At 46.5% G+C, this 24,623-nt stretch overlaps 1 protein-coding gene across 1 annotated transcript in view; it reads right to left on the bottom strand.

Moving 5' to 3' along the window:
- BAZ1B (bromodomain adjacent to zinc finger domain 1B) overlaps window positions 1–24,623 on the bottom strand; it is a 314,567-nt gene that overhangs the window by 281,023 nt on the left and 8,921 nt on the right. Inside the window, exon 2 of the mRNA XM_085649665.1 lies at window positions 2,064–2,180. Within this exon, the coding sequence (XP_085505791.1) occupies window positions 2,064–2,180 (117 nt within the window). The remainder of the gene's footprint in view (window positions 1–2,063; window positions 2,181–24,623) is intronic.

A 24,623-nucleotide genomic window follows, 5' to 3' on the forward strand; every position in this document is an offset into this window, starting at 1 on the left:
ACACCTGAACACAGAGCTCCCACAATTTTCTGCATATGTAAGTTTGGGGCTCCCAAATGCCCTGACATTTCCACTAAAATCCAGCAGATTACATCCTTAGCTTGCACTGGGGGCCGTCCTTCAGAACATTTTAGCACATTGAGGCACAGATAAAAACCCGATACATCCGGTTTGGATCCACTGCTTATGGTAAATCGTGGGCATGGAGAAACTTAACATTGCACTCACCTCCAAGGATGACACCTACAGCGACCTTTTGCGCTGCTTAATTGCCTTTCTCTCAGTGGAATTTAGAGAATCGACCTTCAGAGGGATCCCCACTGAGGCCAGAAGACAGTAACCCATGCACTCAGCAGCAGACTACAGCAACACACTACCCAGGAGTCACCCAGAAACTCCTCAGAAAACTGCAGCCAGACTGGTACTTAACATTCCACGCCGCAACCACATTCCCCAACACCTGCAAGAACTCCACTAGCTCCCAATCAGAAAAAGTCACATTCAAGCTCTTCACATGCCTACAAAAGCCCTCCACAATGCTGGACCAGCATAACTGAACCACCGCCTCTCATTCCACATACCCAACAGGCACCTCCGCTTCACCGAACTGGCCCTCGCCACCGGCCCTTAGATCCAAAAGGCCAGAACTGGAGAAGGATCCTTCTAACTCGCTGCTAAAACATGGAACACCCTGCCTTTCCACCTCAGGCTGTCCCAGTCGCTGACCCAACTCAGGAAGGATCTCAAAACCTGGCTCTTCAACTAAACCTCAGCACCCATCAGGACCTGCAGCCCCTCCCACCTACAGCCCCTCCCTCCTGCAGCCACACCACCCCCTTGAAACCCTCACGGGTGAGTAGTGGCGCTTATCAAACACTGATTATGTGTGTTGGTAGGGCAAAGTCTCATCAGCCAAAGACTGTGTTCTTCAGCACAAGAGCAATGCAGATCTGTCCTGCAGCAAGGGCGAGGGGGTGGGGGGGGGACATGTAGATGCCATATTTCTATTATAAAATCATGTTTAATCTTACCCTTGAAAGACGCCACTCCTGCAACTGAAATGTATCCATTTCAAATATATCTGAAATGAGCATTTCACAATATGTGTAATGGGTGCGTTTCAGTATGTTTAATGGATTCTTAACTAAACAAAGAGTTTGCGCATTATGGAGAATTGCATCACAGTGGAATATTTCAATGCTAAAAATTCATAGATGATTTTATAATGGATTCATTGCATATACCATGAGACACAAACCTTCATTGATCTTGTGCTACAGATGCTTGGTTCAAAAGGGGACTGAAACCTCCATCTCAATTCCAACCCTCCCCAGAAGAGGGAGAAGGCCTCCATCACTGTGCCAGTGGAAGAAATATGCACATTTAACATTCATATCCACATCCGAGTCCTACCTGGAGCCCAAGTATATGTAGATACCAACATGATTCAGGTGGGTGTTTGTGAATGTATTTTATTTTCTTTGTGAATAACTTATGCCTAAGCAGGTCATGGAAATACGTGAAATTGCTTTGCCCGTATAACATGTAAATTCGTAAGAGACACCCATCTCCCAGTTGGAATCTTCTCCGAATGAAAAGCTCTGCTGTTTGGAAAGCAGTCTACACTATTTAAAACCAAAAGTACATTCTTTGATGGCCCGGCTAGGTGATGTAGGGGGTAGGTGGAACAGGTGGTTCTCTTTGCAGTGCAAGTAGAGTTCTGGAGCATTTACTCCTTTGGACAAGTAGTTTTTTTTGTAAACGAATTTTAAGCTCCTAAAATACTTTAGGCTGTACGGGGCAAGTAAAGGCTGTTCTGCCTCTTTCAGCAATACTCAAACGTTCAGCATCCACTGCTACAACCTGTAATGCAATAATGTATAGAAAAAGTAGAAGTACTACTCTGGTTTGGTAGGCTTGATGACAGCCTATATTGCTGCAAGTGCTATCCTTAAGAGTGCAAGTAAAGCAAATAAGGGGTCTCTTTCTATACCTATTTGACAATCAAGACTGATCTGTAAAATTAAAAAGATTCAAGACTGTTCCAAAGTTTAAGCACTTACAGTTCAGATACTTCTTCCTCTTCCTCCCAGGCTTCCTTGTGCGTGAGCTGGCTGCTCCCTGTGCTCTTGCATGTCCAAATGCGCTGTCCATACTTCTCCAGACGGGCCTCATATTCTCTAATGAAGCAGCAGTTAAGGAAAATAAACCTATTTAAATTACAAAGTTACTTTTTTACTTAATGGGAACACCCACTGCAGCATTTACTTGGTTATCCAGTCGCTTAAAAGAACAACCTGCAATAAGAATTAGCAGTGATTAATTATTTTTGTTTTGGACAGTAAAGCGGCTTATAGGGACTTTCAATCTGCAAAATCAATTCTATACGTTGGTACTTCCAAGAATCATAAATTGTGTTAAAAATTAAAAACATTTAAAGAATATTCAGTACAACAAGCAGTGCCCTATAGTTTCTCAAACTAGGATAATCTGTCACAATCAATTCATGACATCCTCAAACCTGGCCAGTGGAACCATCAAGGTGTGATAAATACGAAAAGTAGAGTACATGTTTGCACACATTTCAGCAAGCCCACACAGGAAACAATTCTTGACATAGCAGCTGCAATAGCACTAAAGCATAGTATGTGAATTAACAAAATATTTTAATCATTTGTAAGAAATTATGTGCAATTAAAGTGATTCATTTGTTTTGTCACTTAGGGGGTGATGAGGTCACAGGGTACAACAAAAGAAAACGTAACTCCAGAAATTTCATGCTGCAATACTACAAGTTGAAACTGAATAAAAATAAAACAAACACTACCAAATATTTAGTGCTCTACTAAGTGTTTTGAAAGAGTGTAATTTTCCCCAGCTGAAAACCAATGGAAGGCAGTCAAACTTATGGCCTGTATTCTACCTTATATAGGTTTATCACCTTACAAAAGAACTATCTTCTTAGATTTTGCCCTCACAACCCTTGTGACATTGCTTGTATTTAATAGATCTAAAAGAGGGCTCTCATCAGTTCCCATAGCCGAATTATTGTGGTCATTCGCTTGTGTGGTACTTTTTTTGTTTTTATTTTATTTTTTTATTTTAAATTCCCCTGGCTGCACACATTCAGGATACTTCTACTAAAGCTGTTAACACAGCGTACGCCCATTCACTGTCAAGATTAGAACTCTTAGCACATAAAAGGTACAGCTTCTAACAGTATGCTGGAATGCTTGCTTTTTATTACTTAGTTGTGTAAAGCAGATGCTTTAGCCTTAGAACGTTTGTGGCATTTCCTTCATGCCTCAGCACCTTTCTTTGCACTTTGTAGACTTGATTTTTTTACAACATAATCTACTTGGTTATCATCAAATTCTAAATGCTGTTTAACATTTTACGTTAAAAATAGAGTTTATACAAGAGCTATGTGATATTTTACCACTAAACAGGCAGCCAGAAGTGCAATTAACTTGCAATTGAAAGGAGCAGTGGCACCGGGTCCAAAAGTTGTTAGAATGCCTCTAAACACATAATACTCATATTTTACAACTAAACAGGCAGTCACAAGTGCAGTTATCTAGCAAGCACTAGGGTCAATATTTCAATGGTGCAGTGGCACCAGAACCAAACGCTTCAGGTACCCCATTAAAGACCAAATCTGGTTTTAGTTTATTCCTAAGCAGGCAGTCACAAGAGCAGGTTACTTGCGGACAACAGGGTTATAATTTGAATGGTACAGCAAGTGCATCAGCACCAGGCCTAAAAGTTGTCAGAACTCTATACAGCTAGTATTGCTATATTTTACTACGATACAGGCATAAACAATTGCAGTGATCTTGTAGTTATAATGGGGCTCAATTTGAATGATATAGCAGGTGCAGTGGCGCCAGGTCCGAAAGCTCCAAGTGCAGAATATTGCTAAATTATACAACTAAACGGGCAGACAAGTGCAGTTATCTAGCAAGCACTAGGGCCATGATTTTATTGGTGCTGCCGGGGCCATAAGTTGTCTGAACTCCTCTAAACACATAATATTGCTGTTATTTCAATTACTTCCATTATTTCCCTCTTTCATTTTTCAAAGTTTTGCTCTTACTTACCTGAACGAAACCACTAGTAACAGCACAATATAGTGCCTTTTTGTACTTAAGCAAGTCATAACACTTTAACAGACTTTGTTACTTATATTGTACAACTACGCTGCAAACTACAACTAACAGATTCTTAATCACACAGGCGAAACCTAATGCTTTTACCAATGCTTGTTTTTAAGCAGAAGCTGCATTGATGAGCTGTCTCTGGGGCGAAGACGTGGCTGAAGGATACAGTCTACCGTCAAGAGAATCTTGAAGAATACTGGCAGATGCCGCCAATTCACTCTCGGCCTAAAGACATTTGGGGGTGCTTGTTTACTATCTGGAAATGCAGGAGGGCAGGGTGAGGAAGCAGCGATAATCCCGGAGTCACAGTCGACATAAGGGAATGTAGACTGATGAGGATACAGAGCACCTGTGGCGAGCAAGCTCTGCCTATGCAGTCACTCAGCCTTGCGACTCGGAGGTGCAACGAAAGGAAATTTGCCTGACCTCGTGCCTGCTGAAGAATGTGGGAAGTAGGTTGTCTCCAACAAGGTCCGCACTCAACCAACTGGATCCGGTTGCCCTGTTCATTAATGTTACATGATAGGTGCCTTGACCATTTGCCGTTACCAGAAAGGGACAAGAAGATGGGGGACACAGAGGGAATAAGGTAGGATAAAGGTTGCAAGACCCCCCCCCTCACCACATGCAGACCCCAGACAAAGATAGAGCATATAGAGCAAGAAGCAAATACAAAACGCCGGAAAATATAAGCTAAGAATGAAGCGACTCGTTAGGGGGAAGGGGAATGGGAGTTGGAACCAGTTAACTGTTGAGATGTTTTTCCATGTACAAAAATATATTAAAGCAGAAAAAAGGAAGAGAACATTAGCCTAATTATATGGATATGTAAATGTCTTAATATGAAACCAAGGGAACTGTATAAAAATCAAATGCCCAAAAAATCTGCTTAAAAAAATAAAAAAAAATAGGTGCCTTGACCGTTGATACCTAATAGTGTAATTGTATACTAATCAGTATGTTCAGCTATACGTTTCGCATTCAACTAAAAAGTAACGGAAAAAAATAAAAAGAGGAAGCTGCGTTGAAGATGAGCACACTTTTCCATCCCACTTACTTGGTCCAAAAGTAGTCCAGTTCTTAAGACTTTGCAGCAACTAACTGTGAGAAAGTGCCATCTTTCTTGCATGGTATGCCCCCACTTTTTGCTGAATTGCTGAATGTACTTTGACTGAGTGTGCCCTGGACTACTGCCAATCAGGTGCCCAGGGCCTATGTTCCTTCCCTAAAAACCTAAAACCCAAATTGGCAAACCCTGGCCACATGTCAGCCCCTGGTAAATGGTACCCTAGGTACCCAGGGCCTTGTGACCAGGGTAGGCCTCCAAGGGCTGCAGCACTCATTGTGCCACCCTTAGAGGCCCTGTACCCTAACACACACACACACACACACACACACACACACACACACACACAGCCCTTGCAGGCTGAGTGTCTGGGTACAAGACAAAACAAAGTCGACATGGCACACATCCCTGTGTGCCATGCCCACCACCTACACTGCCCTGGCATACATCAGCTACCCCACTGGGTGCCCTATGCCAGTGGTGTGGGCCCAGGAGTAGGAGCCCTGTGCCCCTACAGTACCCAGGCCCATTTCTGGGCACTGTAAGTGCAGTGCTGCCATTTAAGGGTACATGGTGCTGAGAGCTCGTCAAACACAAACTCCACAGCACCATAATGGCAACACCGAAGACTGAGAAGTTTGGTATCAAACGTCTCAGCACATTAAACCCACACTGATGCCAGTGTGGGATTTAATGTACCAAGCTCCCTAGAGGGCATCATAGAGATGCCCCCTGAAACCTAGCCTACAATCCATATCTGGTCTGAGAGGCTGCCACACAGCAGACATGTTGCTGGACCCCTGGGTAGGAGAGCCCCTGCTCTCCTGGGCCTGCAACAATGCACATCCTGGGCGAGGTGCTAGATCTCCTCCTCCAGGATGGACAGGGGGAAACTTCAAAGGCATGCCGCCTCCGTGAACTTCCCCAGGCCACTGCAACCCCCCACTCTGGCGGGAAGCTTGGCCAGAAACCCCAAATAAGGACAGGGGATGCGCCAGCCTGCCAACCCCACCCCTCAGGTGGGGGAGGCGAGGCGAAGCACATCTCCGGGCTCTCGCCATCTTGAAGATGGGAAGCCCTGCCCAATCAGGACTAGGCTACTGTCCCCCTCCCACAGGAGAGAGGCAGGATAGGGGGTGTACCCACCCCGGGACAGGGACCCATTGGTCCCTGCCCTTCACCTACCTGTAACACCCCTAAATCTAGTATTTAGAGGCACCCTGAACCTTCCTTCCCCAGATTCCAAAATTCGAAGAGGAGCAAGAAGAAATAAGACCTGCCCTGCAGCTGCTAAGAAGAGGAAGACACCAACTGCTTTGGCCCCAGCCCTACCGGCCTGTCGACCCTCGAACCTGCTCCAACCCGGCATCTCTTGTGGCCAGCAACCTCACAAACCCCGGAGGACCTGGCTACCTTTTGGCTCTAAACCCCTGGGACACCCATGAGTAGAGGCTCTACTCAAAATCTACTTCTAATCCCTGGCATCAGCCCGGATCCGCGAACCCTTCACACTATGCACCCACCAAGCCTGGCCTGTGCCGGAGTGAACAAAGACAACGAGGAAGACACCCCGGCTACTGTGATGCAGAGTCCGGCACCCAAGGACTTCCCTCGACAGTCCTGAAGACGCCTGCAGCCTCAGAACCAGTTGCCCCCGCCCAACTGCGATCAACAGAGGGTAAGATTTCCCGACACCAAAAGGCACCCCTGCACCCGGCACCCCACTGCCCCCTGTGCCCAATCCCGGGGTACCTACCTATCCTCCAACTACCCAACTTGCCTCTCGAAGTGGTGGTGGCACCTGAAGAATCTTCGTCGCCGAGCTTGCAGTCTTTTTAAACCGGAGCTTTCCCATTGAAATCAATTGAGCGCCCTAAGGCTCAAAAGCACCCTGCACCCAGCCGACTGAGTGGCCCGGGCAGTGCAACCTTTGCACCTATCTACTTCCCCATTTACCCTGAGCAAGTGACCAGGAGCCCAGCTCCCACAGCCGCGTGACCTGCTAGTCAGCAGCCACCAACCAAGGCCCCCCCTACCTCTCATAGGATAACATAGGGCCTAACTCTCTCTGCACCCGGCTAACCCTGTGCCGCTGAGGGTGAAACTGTACCTACCCGACACTGGGAAACCCCCCAGGGGAGGGTGGGGGCTAGCACTCTCAGCCAGTGCTGGCACTAGCACTGGTTGTACATGGTGCAAAAGTCTTTTTTGGCATCCCTTCCGCATTTCCCGCTTCTCCATAAATTCCCGCACTACCACTCACCAACAATGCACCTCATCGCTATAGCACCTTTCTGACAAAACATTTCTGTTTTTTATAATACTACTCATAGCTTACTCACACTCAGTTCTGTGATCTGCATGGTACATGTTCTTTGTAGCAGGCACATTAACCATCTGCGCAGGAGTGCCCATGTGAGTGATGCAATAGTGTGAGTGTATGGTAAGAGGAGTGACTGATGTGACCATATGAATTTGGGTGTGGATGTAAGTGCAGAGTGGGACGAATTAATGCATGGTCAGTGATGGGATAGTTTGAATGAGATTGCAGATTCAGCAGTGAGAGAAACAGGCGAGTGAAGTGTCACATAAGTGCAGGGCAAGTAGTGTGCGGTACAGGGTGAACTGCACAAGTGCAGTGCGAGTGCAGGGGGATCAGTGCGAGTGCAGGGGGATCAGTGCGAGTGCAGGGGGATCAGTGCGAGTGCAGGGGGATCAGTGCGGGCGAGAATGAGGAGTGTGTTGTCTGAATGCAGGGTTCATTCCCAGACACTTGAAGTAACTCAGCATGTTGAGGGCTGGCGTAGGGTTTACGATAGATGTTAAACTATTGCTTTTATGGCATTATTCAGGGATCGAGGGTGGAGGAAACAAATAATGTGCTGATCCTGTTCAGGGGAAAGGGGGGGGGGGGGGGAGAAGAGAGAGAAAGAAAGTGTATATATCAAGAGGATGCCTGAAAAAATGGATACAAATATTGGAAAAGTGAAATGTATAGAGGGGGAATATTTATGAACAGCCGGTAATACCATCCCCACCTTCTTCCCCCCTGATAACGAAGAACTAGAAAGTTATGATGAGTCAATAGACTACTGTACCCGATAAATGTTTGATTAGAGGGATCCTCATGTGAATATGATGTATATCCCTTCCTTATGAAATGTGCAATTTTATTACCATGTGTTTAATAAAAAGATTTACAAAAAAATAAATAATAATGTGCTGATCCTGCAACAGACTTCCAGTCTTATGATTAGGGTTGCCAGCTCATTTTGATGTTCCAGACGGTACAAAAATAAACAGTCACCTTAAGCTGTAGTTTCAGCACTTATCTGTGCATACTTCAAACGGCAAACATGAATAGAAAGCCCTTTTAATTGTTTTCAAGGGCTGCCTGAATGATCCATGACAGAATTAAAGGGAACAAAGTCAGAAAAGTCACATTACAAATGAATACATACTTTATTTATAACACTATCTAGTGTCAAGATTAGGTCTTTGCAGGCTCTTTAAACACCACATGGCAGGCATTTTTCTTTTGGCAACCCAACTTTATATTCCTTTTCACGAAATGCATAATCTCATGAAGGCAAAAGAATAGGCAGAGTGGGGGCCCAGTGGGTACAGAAACCAGAAAAAAACAGCCTCGGTAACCAGAATACAAATGGATGTAAATATGAAAATGGTCTTTAAAGACTGGTGAAAACCTCGACCATGCCGGAGCGGAGAGAAGACTCGAGACACTGCCCTGTCAAGCCTACCGCAGCACGTGCTAAGACACATATGGGGAGGGAGGGTGGGGGGGGGGGGGGGGGTCTGAAGCCCTTTTAGCCCTATGGGTGTTGCGCACCTGCGTCAAAGTGAGAAAGAAATAACCAAGAGTGAGAAAGACGGCTGCTGACAAATGTTCGCCATCAACTGGAAAGGGCGGGGGGGGGGGGGAATTGCACCACACACAACACACTGGTTGGTTACGGGATTTTACATAGTAGGCAACTGTAGGAGAGTAGGGTCTGCTATCCTATGGTCACCCCAAATTTTTGCTTTTTGCTTCACTGGTTTTTGACATATTGAGGCTGTGGGCCTGCCAATCAGACCCCCAGCCTGCTGTTCTCTCTACTAAATCAAAACTATGCACCCTAGGTGCATAACCAATTGGAAGTGGATCACCCTGTCAGCCCCTGTACCAGTGTACACTAGGTACCCAGGGCATTGGTGTACCCAAGGCCTGCCAGGGGCTGAAGCATGTATTATGCCACCCCAGGCTTGGCCTAACAATTTGACACAACTGGCTGATCACTCAGCTGGGGTAAGTTGGTGTAATCACCTCTTACTAAGGCGTAGTATACCTATACCTAACCTTAAATGGGACACCTGGTAACCTATAAGTCACTCCTATGGCAGGCCTTAACAATCCTGAAGGCAGAGTGCTTGGTTCCATGTGAGATGGTGCTCTGGCATGAACTGAGCCTGTCTGCAGTGGTCGGAACAACTTCCTTCTACTGTTTCCAGATATCGTCATACCATATACTCTTAAGTGCATTATGAACCTCGCGGTTAAATGCTATCTTTGGTTTGGCTTTATCAAAACATGTCGAGTAAGGTGTCATACGAATTGGAATACTAACCCCTCGCCAATTCTGGCGACGGGGTTAGCATTCCACTCTTCTAGAGGGACACGACATGTACAGTACCTGAAACCCGGGTAAAATCAGACATAGCCTCAGCTCCACAAAATGGATGCTGCCACCACAGACACAAGTCTGCCCTCCTGCTGCTGGGAGTCCTTCCAGCTTGGGAGGTGTGGACAAAGGGTTTCCTGCCAGGGGAGGTGCGTGCACCACCCCAGACAGGATTTTGTGTATTGGTCAGGTAGGGCTTGAAAGAAACCAGACATGCCTGTGGCTCACAAGGAGCCTCGGTGCATATGCCAGTTCAAACCGGTCCTGGGGCACACCAGTCCCGGGCCTGGGGCGAGCTGGACAAAGGATTGGGGGTGTAACCACCCCCCTTCCTGGTCCCACCCATAGGGAGGGACCTAGCAGGTAGTCCGGCCCCTAGAATCCGCTTAAAGGTAGGAGCTGTGTCCTAAGACTTCAGACATCCTGGAATCAACTTAACACTAAGAAGAAGACGGGAACTTCGACGCTCTGCTGCACAGAGGACTGAAGCCAATCTCCCCTGTGGTCAGGGAGTGACCACCTTGCTAACGCAAGCACCATCCAGCGAATCAACGTCTGCTTTGCCGCCGCCTCCCGCCGGAGCCCGAGCCCAGAGACTGACAAGACCTGGACCTCCAGACCTCTCACCGCCCGATCCACAGTCCCTGAAAAGAGGAGACCCGTGGAGGCACCGAGACACGTGGAGCCAGCCATCTTGGAACGACTACGACAAGCTGACAAGTGCAACAACCGAGGCTCCCTCCAAGTTGTGCTTTGGGATCTGAGAAGCCCAACACCCGAGCAGCATCTGCACCAAAGGTGAGCCCTCCAGCATCTCCACGATCTGCGTGGGGCCCTTCTGCATTTTGCCACTCGACGCGCCTAACCGGTTGCTGGCCCGCTGGCTAGTAGCCATCTTGGCGACGAACTCTACGAAATACACCGCTGGTCTGGTTGCTCCAGACTGGCCCTTGCTCCCCTCCAAAGGAGCAGTCCTTCTGACCTTGCTGGTCAGAACCATCAGCTTATTTCATCTCCTACAACGATTGTTTTTGCCAAGGCTTGTTTGCTTCGATCAAGTCGCCGACAGCGAGAGCCTGCGTGGGACAGCTCGTGAACCGACTCCTGGACATCGTCGACCTCCAGGGACCACGTGGCTGCAGAGACAAGCTACACCTTTCTTCCTGTTTGCACCCGACATTGCCTGGTACCCACCTGGTGCCACGCCGGTCACTGGCTAGTGACTGTGAACACTGTCCCCTCTGCTTACAGGTCTTCAACATCTCCGATCCACTCTTGGATCCACTGCATCTCTCCCGGACCGACCGCCTGCAGCATCTTTGTCTTCAGGCTCCACGGAACAGATAGAAGAAACCCGACGCACTTCGAGGCCTATGCACCCGCTTCCTGTGGGTGAGGTAAAGCTGGCACACCTGTGCCCAAGTGTAGTATTACATCTCTAGTGCCTGTGTTCCAAATCTTGAGTTCCTAGTCCATCCGGAAGATCCTCTTTGCAGTAACTTTGTACTTTTTACGCACCCATTGAACCCTATGGGAGCACGCGTGTGACTATTTGCTCTGCACACGCCACCCGTGGACCTCCTGGTCACTAACTGAAGTTAGCTCCTTGTAGGCCCAGCGATTCTAGAGGCCCTAGGCCTTTTCCCTTTTCTGTTCGTGGTACTTATACCACTATTTTAGTATATGGTTTGAGCGGCCACCAGGGCCTATCCATATAAAGTGCAACTTCTGTGTATTCTACTGTAATCTTGTTTGACGATTTGTGTCCTGTGCTCATAAAGAGACTAGGGGTTACTTTGAGAAATAAATATATATATTTTGAATATATATCTGTGTGGTGTCCTTTCATTGGTATAAAAGGGGGTTGCATTTGGTAAAACAGCTGGCTTAACACGCTTCACGAGTTTAGCCTGAAAGACTGCTTAGCCTACGCTACCACTAGGGCAGCTAGTCCGAAAAGGTTGACTTACAACCACACCATAAGGGTTGCTTGGCATGGTACAAGGTGATCACTTTAACTAGTGAGCATCATATACCAGGCCAACTTCTCACAGCAACAACCTGTGTGTGTAATCTTACTCTTTAACGCATAATCAACAGGGCAGACTGGGTTCAAAAATGGGTGTGCAGGAGACTGATGCCCAGCACACAAATTGCATATCAAAGTCTAAAACCTAACATGTTTTAAGCGTGAAGCGTTGATTTTTAATGAACACTATGGCTCACGGGCACACTTCTCGCATGCCAATCAAGTACTTGTGTAATTGATTCAATTATAGTTTGTTCCACATATTCTACACAAGTTCCTTATACAAACTAACAAATTATTCCTTGAGCGGAATTCAAAATGAGTTTAGAAAGAGCAGAGGTGAGGCAGCAATAACATGTTATTTTCCAGAGTCTGTATCTTATTATACAGTTAATAAAAACCGTAACATACAAACATCATATTGGTACTTAATAAAATTAAGGATTCAAAATTGATTACACAAAATCTAGCAATACAAGATAAATGTCAATTCCAAAAACAGCATTTCATGTCCCAATGCTTTGTTACAGATACCGACAGCTAACTTTCAACAAAGTTCATTTGTACAACAATATAAAATAGAACTTGTCTATTTCTTAGTGCTGGGCTGTGTGCAGTGAAAATAATAAACTTACCAGCCCTTGCTAGAACTTGAGATGAATTATGACTGAAGCACAAATCAGATGCTTCCCTGCAATGCCTCAGTCACTCTTGCCGATAGACTGGGACCAGTAGACGTCGACGGTCGTTAGCAAGATGAGGGCAACAACATAGCAGATGTAACAAGGACTCATGTGGATAATTACAGAACCTAAATGTTAGCTGTCCATTCCTCCGAGCCCACAACGGGTTAAAATCGTGAATTGGAAGGGCTAACAGCCTCATATAAATAATTGTATTGAGAGTCTGTGGTTGGAGAGAGTAATTAAAGTATGGTTGAGGTTTTACCTGGATATACGAGGCATCCAGAGCTGTGAGGAGTGGCTTTTTGGGAAGCCGAGCGACGTTTCTCAAATGACACTAGGGTAATTTGGCTTTTTATTGTTTTTTTCCAATTCGACAGGGGAATGATTGAGTTAGAGAGGTATATCGTTTTAATCTTCAGTGAGGAAATGGCCAAGTGCAGCTGTCTGTACCAAGGAGAGAGTTCGTCCGTGAACAATGATTGCAATTGTTCTTTCATGGATTGAGCAGATGCACGCAGAGTGTAGATGTAAAATTTAATTAGGTCTCCTAGGCAGTGAAGATCTGCATTTGCCAGGCCCAGCTAGACTCTCAACCTGGCCCTCCTTGCATGCTGGGGAGCCGAAAATATTTTCTTATAGGCCATGGTTTGATAATTCACTAGGAATTAGTCCATTTTGCCCGGGAAAGCCAAGTGACCATAAGACAATGCCAGGAACAGTTTGGCATGCAAGTCCCTTAAAATTGGCTCGGCAGTGGGGCTGTGCGAGTGCAGATTCAAGCGCCTCAGACTATGTATAACCCCAGCTCCCTTGGGCCAAAGAAATTTGAGATGGGCCACTTGGTTTGCTCTTTCATTGAACCAGACTCCTAGATAATTATAGCTAGTGCAGGTCGCTATTTGTAGACCACCTACTCGCCAAGACAGGATTTTCTCTCTTTGATGTTTCCCAAAAATTATAACTTTAGTTTTTGACTCATTCATCAGAAGATTATTTTTTATGTTGTATGTATTAAGGGCACTGAGCGCGCTTTGTAGTCCTGTTTTTGTATGATCCATAACCATGTCATCAGCGTATTGCATGATCTGTAGTCGTACGCCGCCCAGTTTTGGGGCAACCAAGGTTGCACCTGCCAATGCTTTAGGCAAGTCAGCAGTACAAAGATGAAAAATTAGTGGGGCTAATACACAGCCTTGTTTTAGACCATTTTTTACTGCAATTTTTGCAGATACTGTTGTAGCGCTGGTTTTAATCCTCATCCAAGTTTTCTGATGTAGTGACATCACTGCAGAGAGAAGTGTGGAGGGTATCCCCCAGAAATTTAACTCGTGCCATAACATCCCTCGATCGACTACTGAATGCTGCACTAAAGTCCACAAAACAGCAGAACAGAGGTAGATGATTGGCCTGAGTGGCTCTCCAGGACAAGTAAGACAGCGCTATTATGTTATCTATTGTAGAGCAGCCTGATCGAATGCCGGACTGAGTACGGGAGGAGGGGAGGGGGGAGGGGAAGATGCTGTTTTCTGTAACTCCGTTTGAGTTCAGCCAGCAGGACATTGCCGTAGACCTTAGCTTCGATGTCCAATAATGCTATTAACCTATAAATGGCCGGATTGGAGCAGTTGCCCTTTTTAGGTCTCGCCTGAGCCAGCGCTTTAGCGCTGCGCTCGCGAGAACTTTTGGAAAAGGGGGATTTGGAAGTGCAAACCAGTGCTTTCAGGCCGCCAACTACAGTGCATGTGCGCCGGGCGCGCGCACCATTTGGCAGCCTGCTGATCACTTACCATTTGGCAGCCTGCTGATCACTTTCGCGGCTGCTTTGATGTTCTTAGTGAGCCGCGCAGCCACTGAGAACATCAAAGCGGCCGCGAAAGTGCACACCATTTGCCACCCCCTCCCTTATCCCACTTCCTGCTGGTAACTTAAATATTTCATGAGCGACTGTGTAATTGAACAACAACCCTTCAGTCATTCCTTTGCAGCGTGACAACCTACTTCAATCTTAATTAGAACATGCATTAATATCATTTGCTTTTGTTAGTAAATTATGAGCGATCAACACTACCATGTTGTTGGGTCACGAGTACTCACACAAAAAACTAGTTAAAATATAACACAAGGATGCACTCCTGCGTTTCATTTCGATAATTGCTGTGTATTAGCACATATCATAACGTGAATAGCTTTTAGGCACACTTCTTTTATCTACCTGGAATTCGAACCGGTGACCTGCAAGCATATCCGGTGGCATGAATGCCACTGAATTATCGCAACAGCCTTCGATGGAATTCTTCACAAACCAGCACGGGCTCGTAGCGCACCATATATACAAGTAGAAGGGGCGCCTTGCCACATAAAGCGGCGCGCACACAAATAAACACACCCAGGCATTCACAGAACAAAACACACAAGCTTGCAGATAAACTGTGCATTTAGACCCGCTACACGCAAACACACTGGAGGCATGTCACGCGCGCCTTCAGTGCCGGAGGCTTGCACGCGCTTGAGGCGCACCCATGATGTAACAAAACTTGAGCCACGCCCCACACGCTGCAAAGTACCGGGAGGGGCCCCCTCCGGACTCAGTCAAGAGGTTTTAGGCCAGGGTCTGGCGGGTGGAGGAGGGGGGCTATGTTATGCCATTGAGGTGCACAGATGTGTCCAGAACACAACAGATGCTCGTGCCTGGAGCATATAGGACAGTAAGCCTAGGACAGCAAGGGCAGAGCTGGAGACCAGACAGGCCTTTTAATTCCTATTTGTTATTGTTTCTATGGTTTCAGTTATGAGTGACATTCCAATGTGAAATGACGCACTTCCAGTAACAATTTCGAGTGTTTAAGTCACTCCTCTGTGAATTGTGCTTGCATACAGACCCATCACACAGAACATGCGATTCAAACAAGCCAGACCTACTCGCGTTGCCAATGCTGGTTAGCAGTTCAAATCAGTCTGTAACATAACTGGTGCTCATGTAAAGCGCTCTGATACATTAGTGTCTAGTTCGCGCTATATAAAACTCCACAAAAAAATGAAACCATCCGTGAGTAAAAACAATGATTTTGATGTGATTAAACAATTAAAATTGGTTCAGTTCTGACAATACTAAATATTGGTAAGATCTCATACATCCTTCCTCTTCTACGCTATTTTTACTTTCTCCATTAATTTCCTAACATCACCCCTTCACTGTGCTGTCTACAACCCCCTCCCCCCCCCACTCCCCGTCCTGTAAATACAGCATTTCCTTTTCTTGAATTTGGTGGTATTTTGATAGCCGCCGGTGTATGGTAATTACAGTTGCACACGTGACAATTATGTGCGCTCTGTCAAGAGGTTACAATTTGAATGAACATGTGATCAAATAATGTTATGACCCAGTCTAACCCCCAAGGAGAGGTGGTTGGCATCGCAATAGTTCCATGTGACAGAGATGAAGCTGGGTCCAAAGTGTGTTAGGGGCACATACACAGCCTCTGAATAGCCTGCTGTGCTCTTTTACTTGTGTTATTTGGTCTGGATTGTCCCGTCTTACATATCCTACCAACCTTGTAGCTTCCTCTGCCACAAACTGCAACAACTCAGGATAACCTTGTGCATCGAGTAATCCATCCAGTCATTCATCCACCCACTCATTCATCCTTGTAAATATGTCCATTCACTCACTAACTCATATATAACCATCCAGTCTCCTCTACTTGCGCTCTTGTCCATCCATGCACTCATTAAATTATTCATCCATTGTTTTTCGCAAACTTAGTAATCACTCCATACATTCACCAGTCCGTGATCTATGCGTTCTAATAATCCACTAATCTACCCAGGTAGCACTCATTTATATTCACTCGCTTGTCCATGCACTCAGCCACCCTTTCATTCATTCATGCACTCGTATACTTGTACCTCATTTACTCTTGCAAATACTCAACTATCTATTCAACCATCCTTCCATGAGTGACTTGCTCATATATCCATCTATGCACACCCAATAATAGATTCGCACAGCCGTTCACACATTTCCCCAAAGGCACTCACATGCGCAAACTCTTATCTATAATAAATCCTTTGATTAAAAAGGCAGACTATAGCCTTTACTAACGCTTACATTATTTTAATTGTCATTTTTGAAATCTCCGCCGTCCCCCTTCTTTGGGCTTGTTTTGAAGAGCTTATTGGTTAGTCAAAGATCTGTTGCTCCATCTAAGACGTCCTGTTTAGGTACAACATGAGCAAGCAGAATATGCACCCCTCAATCATAGTCCTTATCGGGCTTTGAGAGCAAGCAATGGAGAGCTGTGTGAACAGAGAAACAGCAGCGCACATTCCTCACAACCATACTTCCCTCGAAGAGTGACAGTCTGCCCACTCGAGCCCCCGCTTGACAGCTTTTTGACAGCTTTTCAGAAAGCTACAAGTGTACTCCTACTTCCGATGTAAAGCTGGAGAGGAGGAGCAAATTCATTACCAGAACAGCGTCCCAGCTAAGCAGATCAAACAAACAAGCATTTGCAATGCAATAGGTCTCAAGTTTGCGAGAGTTTATGCTATTAGTAATGACAATGCCTTTATTTGTTTTAAAACCCAAAACATTAAAAAAAGGCAATGTCATTTACATTGCCAATAGCTCAAACTCCCGTAAATGCGAGACCTATTGCATTGCAAATGCTTGTTGTAGATTGGATGTAATATTGAGCCCTGCCAGGTAGATGGAATTGTGGCTGTAAGAAAGGCTCGTTTAAAGAGCAGCGTTAGGAGCTCTGCCCAAAAGGAACGATTTGATTTAAAGACTGCAGCGGGTATTCCATTTGGCCTCGGCACGCCATCGTTCCTCATGCGACTAATGATCTTGATTACTTCGGCTTCAAAGATGTCCGGACCCTGAATGTTTTCATGATTTGGTGCTTGGGGCGAATAGAGGGCTGGCAGCTCCCCTGTCCTGCTGCTGTAAAGCGGATTGATGTGATTCACCCAGACATTCTCGGGTACCTATTCTCCTCAGACTGGCCACTATTGCTGACTTGATTAACATATTTCCAGAATGAAGCTGTTATTTTTTTCCTTAAGTGAGAACAATTTTAAGCCAGGCGTCCGCTACTCATTTTTTTATGCGTTGCTCCCATGCGTGTTTCTAATAGACAGCTCAAAGCGATCCAATAGCAGCACCCTGCAACGCTTTTTCCCCCCTCCGTTTTACTTTTGGGGGATTTTGACACTTCCACTTACTTTCCAGCGTTTCTTTATTTGGTTACTGGTTTAGATCGTTTGGCCCCTGCTTTAGTCAAGCGTCCAATATTCCACCCAGCACCCGATGCAGGTCCATCAGGAGGGTTGGCCAGTAATCAAGCAGGGCTTGTGAGCCAAAAGAGGTTTTCAATTGTTCATTTTTAATTATCTATGCGGACAATTTTGTGCCGAGATTAGTGGTCCATTTTATCCTGCAGGGGACTTTACGGGCGAAGAATGTGATAGATTCGCCTACAGGTATGAACTTGCAAGATACAGCAATGGAAAGACTAAAAGATGCTCTAAGGGGCCTGTGGTCGCTCTCTACTCCATTGTCAATATCAAAGTAATTCCGATGTAAGGCTAGTGTACTGCCAATGAATAGATAATCGATTGTAGAGATGTACCTGTATGTTGGAAGCGGGGCCCATGTCTGATCCTTTGCTTTCTTAAGATTGTGGGCGGGTGATATAGAGCAGGCATCAAATAAGGCTTGCAGTACAGCGACCTCTTTAGATGGTTTACTTTCCCTTCCTGTCTTGTCAAGTGATCTATTATTAAAGTCTCCAACTAGAAGTGGATTGGGATAAGGATATTTGATGAGAAGATCTCCAATGATGGCTGCCTGGTCATCAATTTCTTGGTTTCTCTGATGCAAAACTGGGTTGACATAGCAATTGAATAGTAGCAATCGAAGCGGTTTATAAGTGGTTTTTAATTCCGTTGAGAAGTAATGCTTGGATTCCAGGTGAGGGGGGTGCAAGTGTGATTACTTCCAACCTTCGGGAATGCTTGGTGTAAACAGAGAGGGCGCCCATTGGCCGCCCACAGATATTACGTCTTGAGGCCGGGACATGGATTTCAAAGTACCCGGAAAGTGCTGTGGTAGACGTTGCCCATGTCTCCTGGAGACAAATTATATTACTGCTTTGAAGGTAATCTAGGGCAGTCATTTTTAATCAATTTCTGAAGGCCAGCCACATTCCAAGAGATTATTGTTAAGTGATTATTTTGCTCATTCAATGTATAGTCTGTATTGCCTCTAACGGACTTAAAGATGCCGTCGGGCCGAATGACGGCCACATTCGGCCTGATGTCCAAATTGGCTGTTAATGTCCTGTTTGCTAGTGAAGACTCTTCTCCGATTAGTGGAGCAGGTGATCCTCAAAGGTTCATGCTGGGAGAGAGTACCGGTAAGGTTGTTACCTGGACGGATACAGTCAGAGCATTTTAAGATGAAGTAGGTCAATGTATTTAAAGGTTTATTGACTAAAACAGGAGGGTATCTGTCTTGAGGAGAGTGCCTAATCTCAATGCCCCAATCTGCCAATTGATTGGCTTCGCGCAGCATTGCCATCTGGTGTGACTGTTGGTATAGCCCGACCACTGTAGATTGGTCGTGGGGGGTGGGGGGGGGGTCGCCTGACAAGCTTTGGAATTTAACCCAGGCAACATCTGCTGAGCTTATATGCTCCAATGATGGTATGTGGGTAAATAAGCGCAGAATGTTGCCTCTGTTCAAAGTATCATAATTGCCTTTGGCGTGGTATCTTGGTGTAAGTACGACCTCGACCACTCCTAGTTTTTAATGGCTGCTGCTCAAAGTTCCCGGTATGACTTGATTGGCAAGTGTGAGTTAATATGTGGGGGGGGGGGGGGGGGGGGGGTCTACATACCGTTGGTCGAGGAGGAGATTTTAACGCCTGTTGATGCTGCATGTTAGTGCTATGTGCAGCACTGGACAATGGTTGCATGCCAGCCTCCGCCTGTGTCCGAGGTTATGGGCAGCAGTGTCGGCCCAGCGACTAGGTTAGTCCTCACATCTGGACCTTCCATAGACAGACTGCGTTGATGTTGTATGGACTTACCACTTCTCATTATCAAGAAAAGTAGAGGTGGCGTTGGGGGAAATTGCCCCTTGGGAGGAATCATCAGCTAAACTCTTAATTGATGATTGTTTGCGGAGTCGTCGATTGTTTGATGTCATTTCCCTATCCCTCTTTCCTGAGGTCTTTGCTGAAAAAATTGGATAGAGCTTAACAGGGCCGGTGTCTGACTCAGTTGTATGTGTAAGAGTAAGGAGGGACGCCGCTCGATTTTTGGCTTTTACCCTTCTTTGTGCTTTACTCCGTTTTTTCTTTGCTTTCCTAGAGAGCGAGCCTTCCTTCTGTTTAATCTCTGGAGCGCCGTCAAATTCTTCTGCTATTTGACAACTAGTTGAAAGGTAGAGCGCTCCAGTTATGGGCATCGAAGATGTTAAACTTAAAACAGTGGGTGATGGCAAATATGATGTTTTCATTGAGCTGGCAAGCAGATCTTCAGGTAAGTTAACTTGATTGTTAAGTTCAATATTTGATTTAATTGGAGTCAATTGTGGGGGTGGTCCGGGGAGGGGGGGGGGGCGGGTGTTGGGGGTTCGAGCCTTGTGGCCCGGATTGAATCTGCTAAGGGGGTCAAACCCGCAGGAAGGTTTGCCCACTGGTCCTCAATGGCCGCGCATGAGCAGTTTGTTTGCTAAGCAAGAATCAAGTTTGTATTGTGGTCCATTTTTCCCTTTCAAAATCGGTCAAGTACAAAGCCATTGCCTGCAAGAGATCCATTTGCAAGTTCATCTTGGAGGATTGCCAAAGTAGAGCTTTGGCCGTTGTATATTGTGGGTTAGTGAGTTTTGGCGACTCAGAGGCAGCTGTTAAACTTGGGTTTTCTAGGTTGAGATAAACTATACAGCTGTGGAATGGACTCCAAGGTTTGTTCAATTTTAGTTTCAAGTTACTGTAGAAATGATGTTTAAAGTTCTCCCAAGTCTTGTTTTTTCGGAGCAGCGGGAGAGCCTATGGCAGCGGTCAAGGAAGGATGCTGCCGGATGGGCGAGTGGGATTTGTGTATCTGTGCTTCACTTATTATAGATCTTCTTGGCACACGTGAGGCTGATTTAAGACGGTCAGTAAAAGATGATGAATAAAGGTCCGTTGGAGCAAAGCTTGTGTTAACATTAGGGACAGAGTCTGGCCCCAAGGGCAATGGAGTAAGACTGTTAACAATGTCCATATTTGGGCAAGAAAAAGATCAGCGTTTTGTCTTCATAGGGCATAGGCCCTGGAAACTTGGCGGAGGGGAGGGGGGGGGGGGCGAGAGAGGTCTTCCTTGACGCTCGAGTTGTTTCTTAGGTGGTCTGCCCTACCATTGGCTGAAACTCCATTTAAGGGCTTAGAAAGCAGGTATTTAGTTATCTGTATCTTAAGGGCCACGAAAACTGGCTCGATTCCTGAGCATTTGTGCGCGTTATGCTGGGATCATTAGTTAATGGCCCTGCTGGGACTGTGATTCCATTGGCATCAACAGCTGACCTTGACCTGGTAACTGGAATCCTTTTTATCATCTTGGGGCAATATAAATGTGCAGCGCTGCGGCACTTGCTGTGAACTTGCCTCCACTGTGATATGTTGATTAATCCGGAGACAAAATAGATGGTGAGCTAGGGAGACCAGGTAATTACTAGGTAAACGTAGGTAGACAGAGCAGGGCACACTGGTGACCCGTAGGCCGCACCCAACCTAGTTGGGCCGCTTACTCGGACTCACTGGGCACACACTCAGCGGCTGCACCTAATGGCGGCCGCGCTCACCTTTCCCTGCGGCCATCTTCGGTCCCCTTTGCGCACAGTAAAAGGTTTGCGGGGCTACCCGGGCCGTTACTTAGCCCCGGTGTAGCTGCAGCACTCCTGCAGTGCTCCCACTCCTCTGCTGCCGCTACTGCTGCGCTGCGCCGTGTCACCGTGAAATCCTGGGCCCGAGTTCAAACCAAGTTCTGCATGCTTTATTCGCAGGATTAGTTTGCGTTTGATCGATAGTCCATGTGCACCAAATGGTGTAGGATTGTTTCCAGCCAGGTAGCGTGGAAGCGGGAGCACGAAGCAGTTGGAGGAGAGGTAAGCGGGGCTCACGGGGCACACAGGGCCACTGCTGTTTGCAGGTTGCAGAGTGCCGCTTGCCCAGGTGGTGCAGAGATTAAAAAAGTGGGGCAAAAGTGGGGCAACACGATGTGCCGCTGTGGGGAGAACTCCCAAGCAAACCACGCTCTGCCGCCAACCGCACTTGGCACCCGCACATGACACCCGGCTGCCCGGAGTTATGCGGAGACCCCCGCTGTTTGGAGGACAGCATGCGCGGCGGACTGGGGCTATAAGCCGGGAGCCGGAGATTCAGCAACTTTCGGCGTCTTTCTCCTCGCTCTGCTGCTGACTGAGGCGGGGGCGGAGCAAGAAACAAACGGTCAGTAGCACAGAGTAGAAGAAGCCAGAAGCCAAATAATCTTCCAGAGTCTACCAAACACACGGGACACACTGGCATGTTCCACGACTTTAAGGGAATCATTTACAATTATTTGTTTTTGAGCTTCAACATTGCTGATCAACACAGGAATCTGTGTCGGACAAGTCGGGGAACCGCGGGAGTCCAATATATGCGAATGGCCCACAAGGAAACAATAGTTATCGCTGGATTTGCCGACGCGAACCACCAAAATGGCGCCGAACCCCGGAGGTTGGATCTACGACTGATGAGAGACACGGCGCTGCTGAGATCAGAGCAGTGGCAGCATCAGAGGGGCACAGGGCTTTACAGAGACCACCAGCAGAAGTAGCTACTGGCAAACACGGCAGTGCGGTCGCAGGCTGGGTCCGGTGAATAGAGTACCCCAGGTCTCTTGGTTCCCGTGATTGGCGGGGCACTGAGAGAGCCGAATAGGTTGTGTACGTGGCGCTTCAGCTGGGGCACACTTACCTGCACTCTCCAAGGCCAGTGAGGTGCAGCCACAGGCAAGGAGGCAACATCAGGCATGGAGCAGATCCCCTCTTTCGGCTCGCCTGATCCCAACATGTCGGCCGCAGCACCAAGGCAGACAAACCCCAGTCACAGAGACCCAGGAGGCACCAAACAAGTGGGAGGTCACAAGTGGGAGGCCTCTGGGTCCGCAGAGTGAAGACCACGTGAGGGGAAGAGTATAGAACTGTACCCAATGCATGACCCTAAGCTGGCCGCCACTGGGGACATCTGGAGCTATCCCTTGTTTTAGACCCAAAAGCAGCAGTACACGGGTCCAGGAAGGATCGTACCTGATCCTAAAATGTCAACTGCTCCTCCCAGTGGGCAAGGCGGAGACGCCTTGAGGCGATCTGACGTGGCTACAGGGCCTCGGGAGTGCAGCAGTCACCAGCCAGCCAAGCTACGGCCAAAAAGCAGCAGCACAACTGGTCCAGGAAGGATGATGCCTATCCCTAAAATAGCGGCCTACCCCGCCTAATGCATATCCGAATATGGGGGGTAAGGGGGGGGGGATTAATCAGCTAAGTGCCCCCGGCAAACTTTAAATAATCAACTCACTACCCAAGCACAGCAGCAGAGAATACAAGAAAAGAGTGAGCCCGAGCCTCCCCCACAAACTAAATTCTACACGAACTCCTAAGCGCAAAGAGACCGATCAACATGGCCGATGTCCGGTGGAGCTGGCTAGACAGCTATAGAGGAAATAGACTGTGGGTCACCCCCTTGGCCGTCACCTACCCAGACAGACCTTGGACATAAGTTCTCCTCGTCTCTACCCCTGATACCTTACCTCACCCCTTTTCCTCCCATGTCACATTCGTCTTGTATCATTGCTGATTGTCTTGGAGTATGCATTGCCATGCTCCAGTAACTGTTTGTAACCATGTAACCTCACAAATCCTTATGTAAAGCATGTATACCTCCAGGTCTAGCCAGCGCTATATAAAACTTATCAAATAAAATAAATAAATACCCCATCTTTTATAGTCTTCCTATTCATCTTCTTGCAAACCATAGTTCTCTATAGTAGAGCCACCAGAATGCATGAGATAGATAAAGCAGATGGAACCTTTTCATACTCTGCTATTCAGAATAAACCTAGCCTAAAACAGCCACACAGAAGCAAGAAATGGCAAAATGCCCAAATTGCAGACGGAAAAGACTTAAGTCAATTGGTAAAACAAGATATCAGTGAATTTTCACTTTGTAAATCTGTGGTATACATTGGTCAACTCCATTTTTTTATAAAATATGCATGAATACTCCCTCTGCATTGTCGGTTTAAAGCTATGAACACACCAAATAAAAAGTGCCTTTCTGTAGCGTAGTATTTAAAAAAAAAAAAAAAAAAAAAGTCATTATTACCATTCTGAGCTACTTCCCATAAATGAAGCTATTCAGTTTTCCTGAAAAGGAGCGAAGTTTGCGAAATGGAAAACTGAAAGATTAATCGGCACACTTTGCCAATTTTGCAACAAGGTGAAATGAAGGCCTTTGGCGGCACAGGATGGTGCCAGTAGTAAACTCGGAGGTGGAAAAACGCAACTCAGCATGCCTCTCCATGGCCAATGTAGCAAGGCTCACTAGCAACAACTTAACACCAGCTACAGCTTATAGCGAAAAACTCTTAAAACGTTGATGAAGGTACCTATCCACATGCTTTCAAGAATGCCATTGTACCCATTCAACTGTTTGTTACACTACCCTTTTCTTCCGAGGCTTTCAGGGTGACAAGGCAGAAAACTTAAATGGATTCTTAAACTTCAGTATACGTCGGTCACATCTGTTAAATATCAGATATGTAAGAGATCATTGAACATCTCGGATTAACTAGAACGATTTTAAAAAGTAAGAGTTTACTTCAACAGGTTCTATTAAATACCTACATTGAAATAACAGAAAGATATTCTGCATCAGAGAATGATGTAAAAACGCAGAACGATGACTTGGA

The sequence above is a fragment of the Triturus cristatus genome, chromosome 3_2 (genome assembly GCF_964204655.1).
Source record: "Triturus cristatus chromosome 3_2, aTriCri1.1, whole genome shotgun sequence".
Lineage (NCBI taxonomy): Eukaryota > Metazoa > Chordata > Amphibia > Caudata > Salamandridae > Triturus > Triturus cristatus.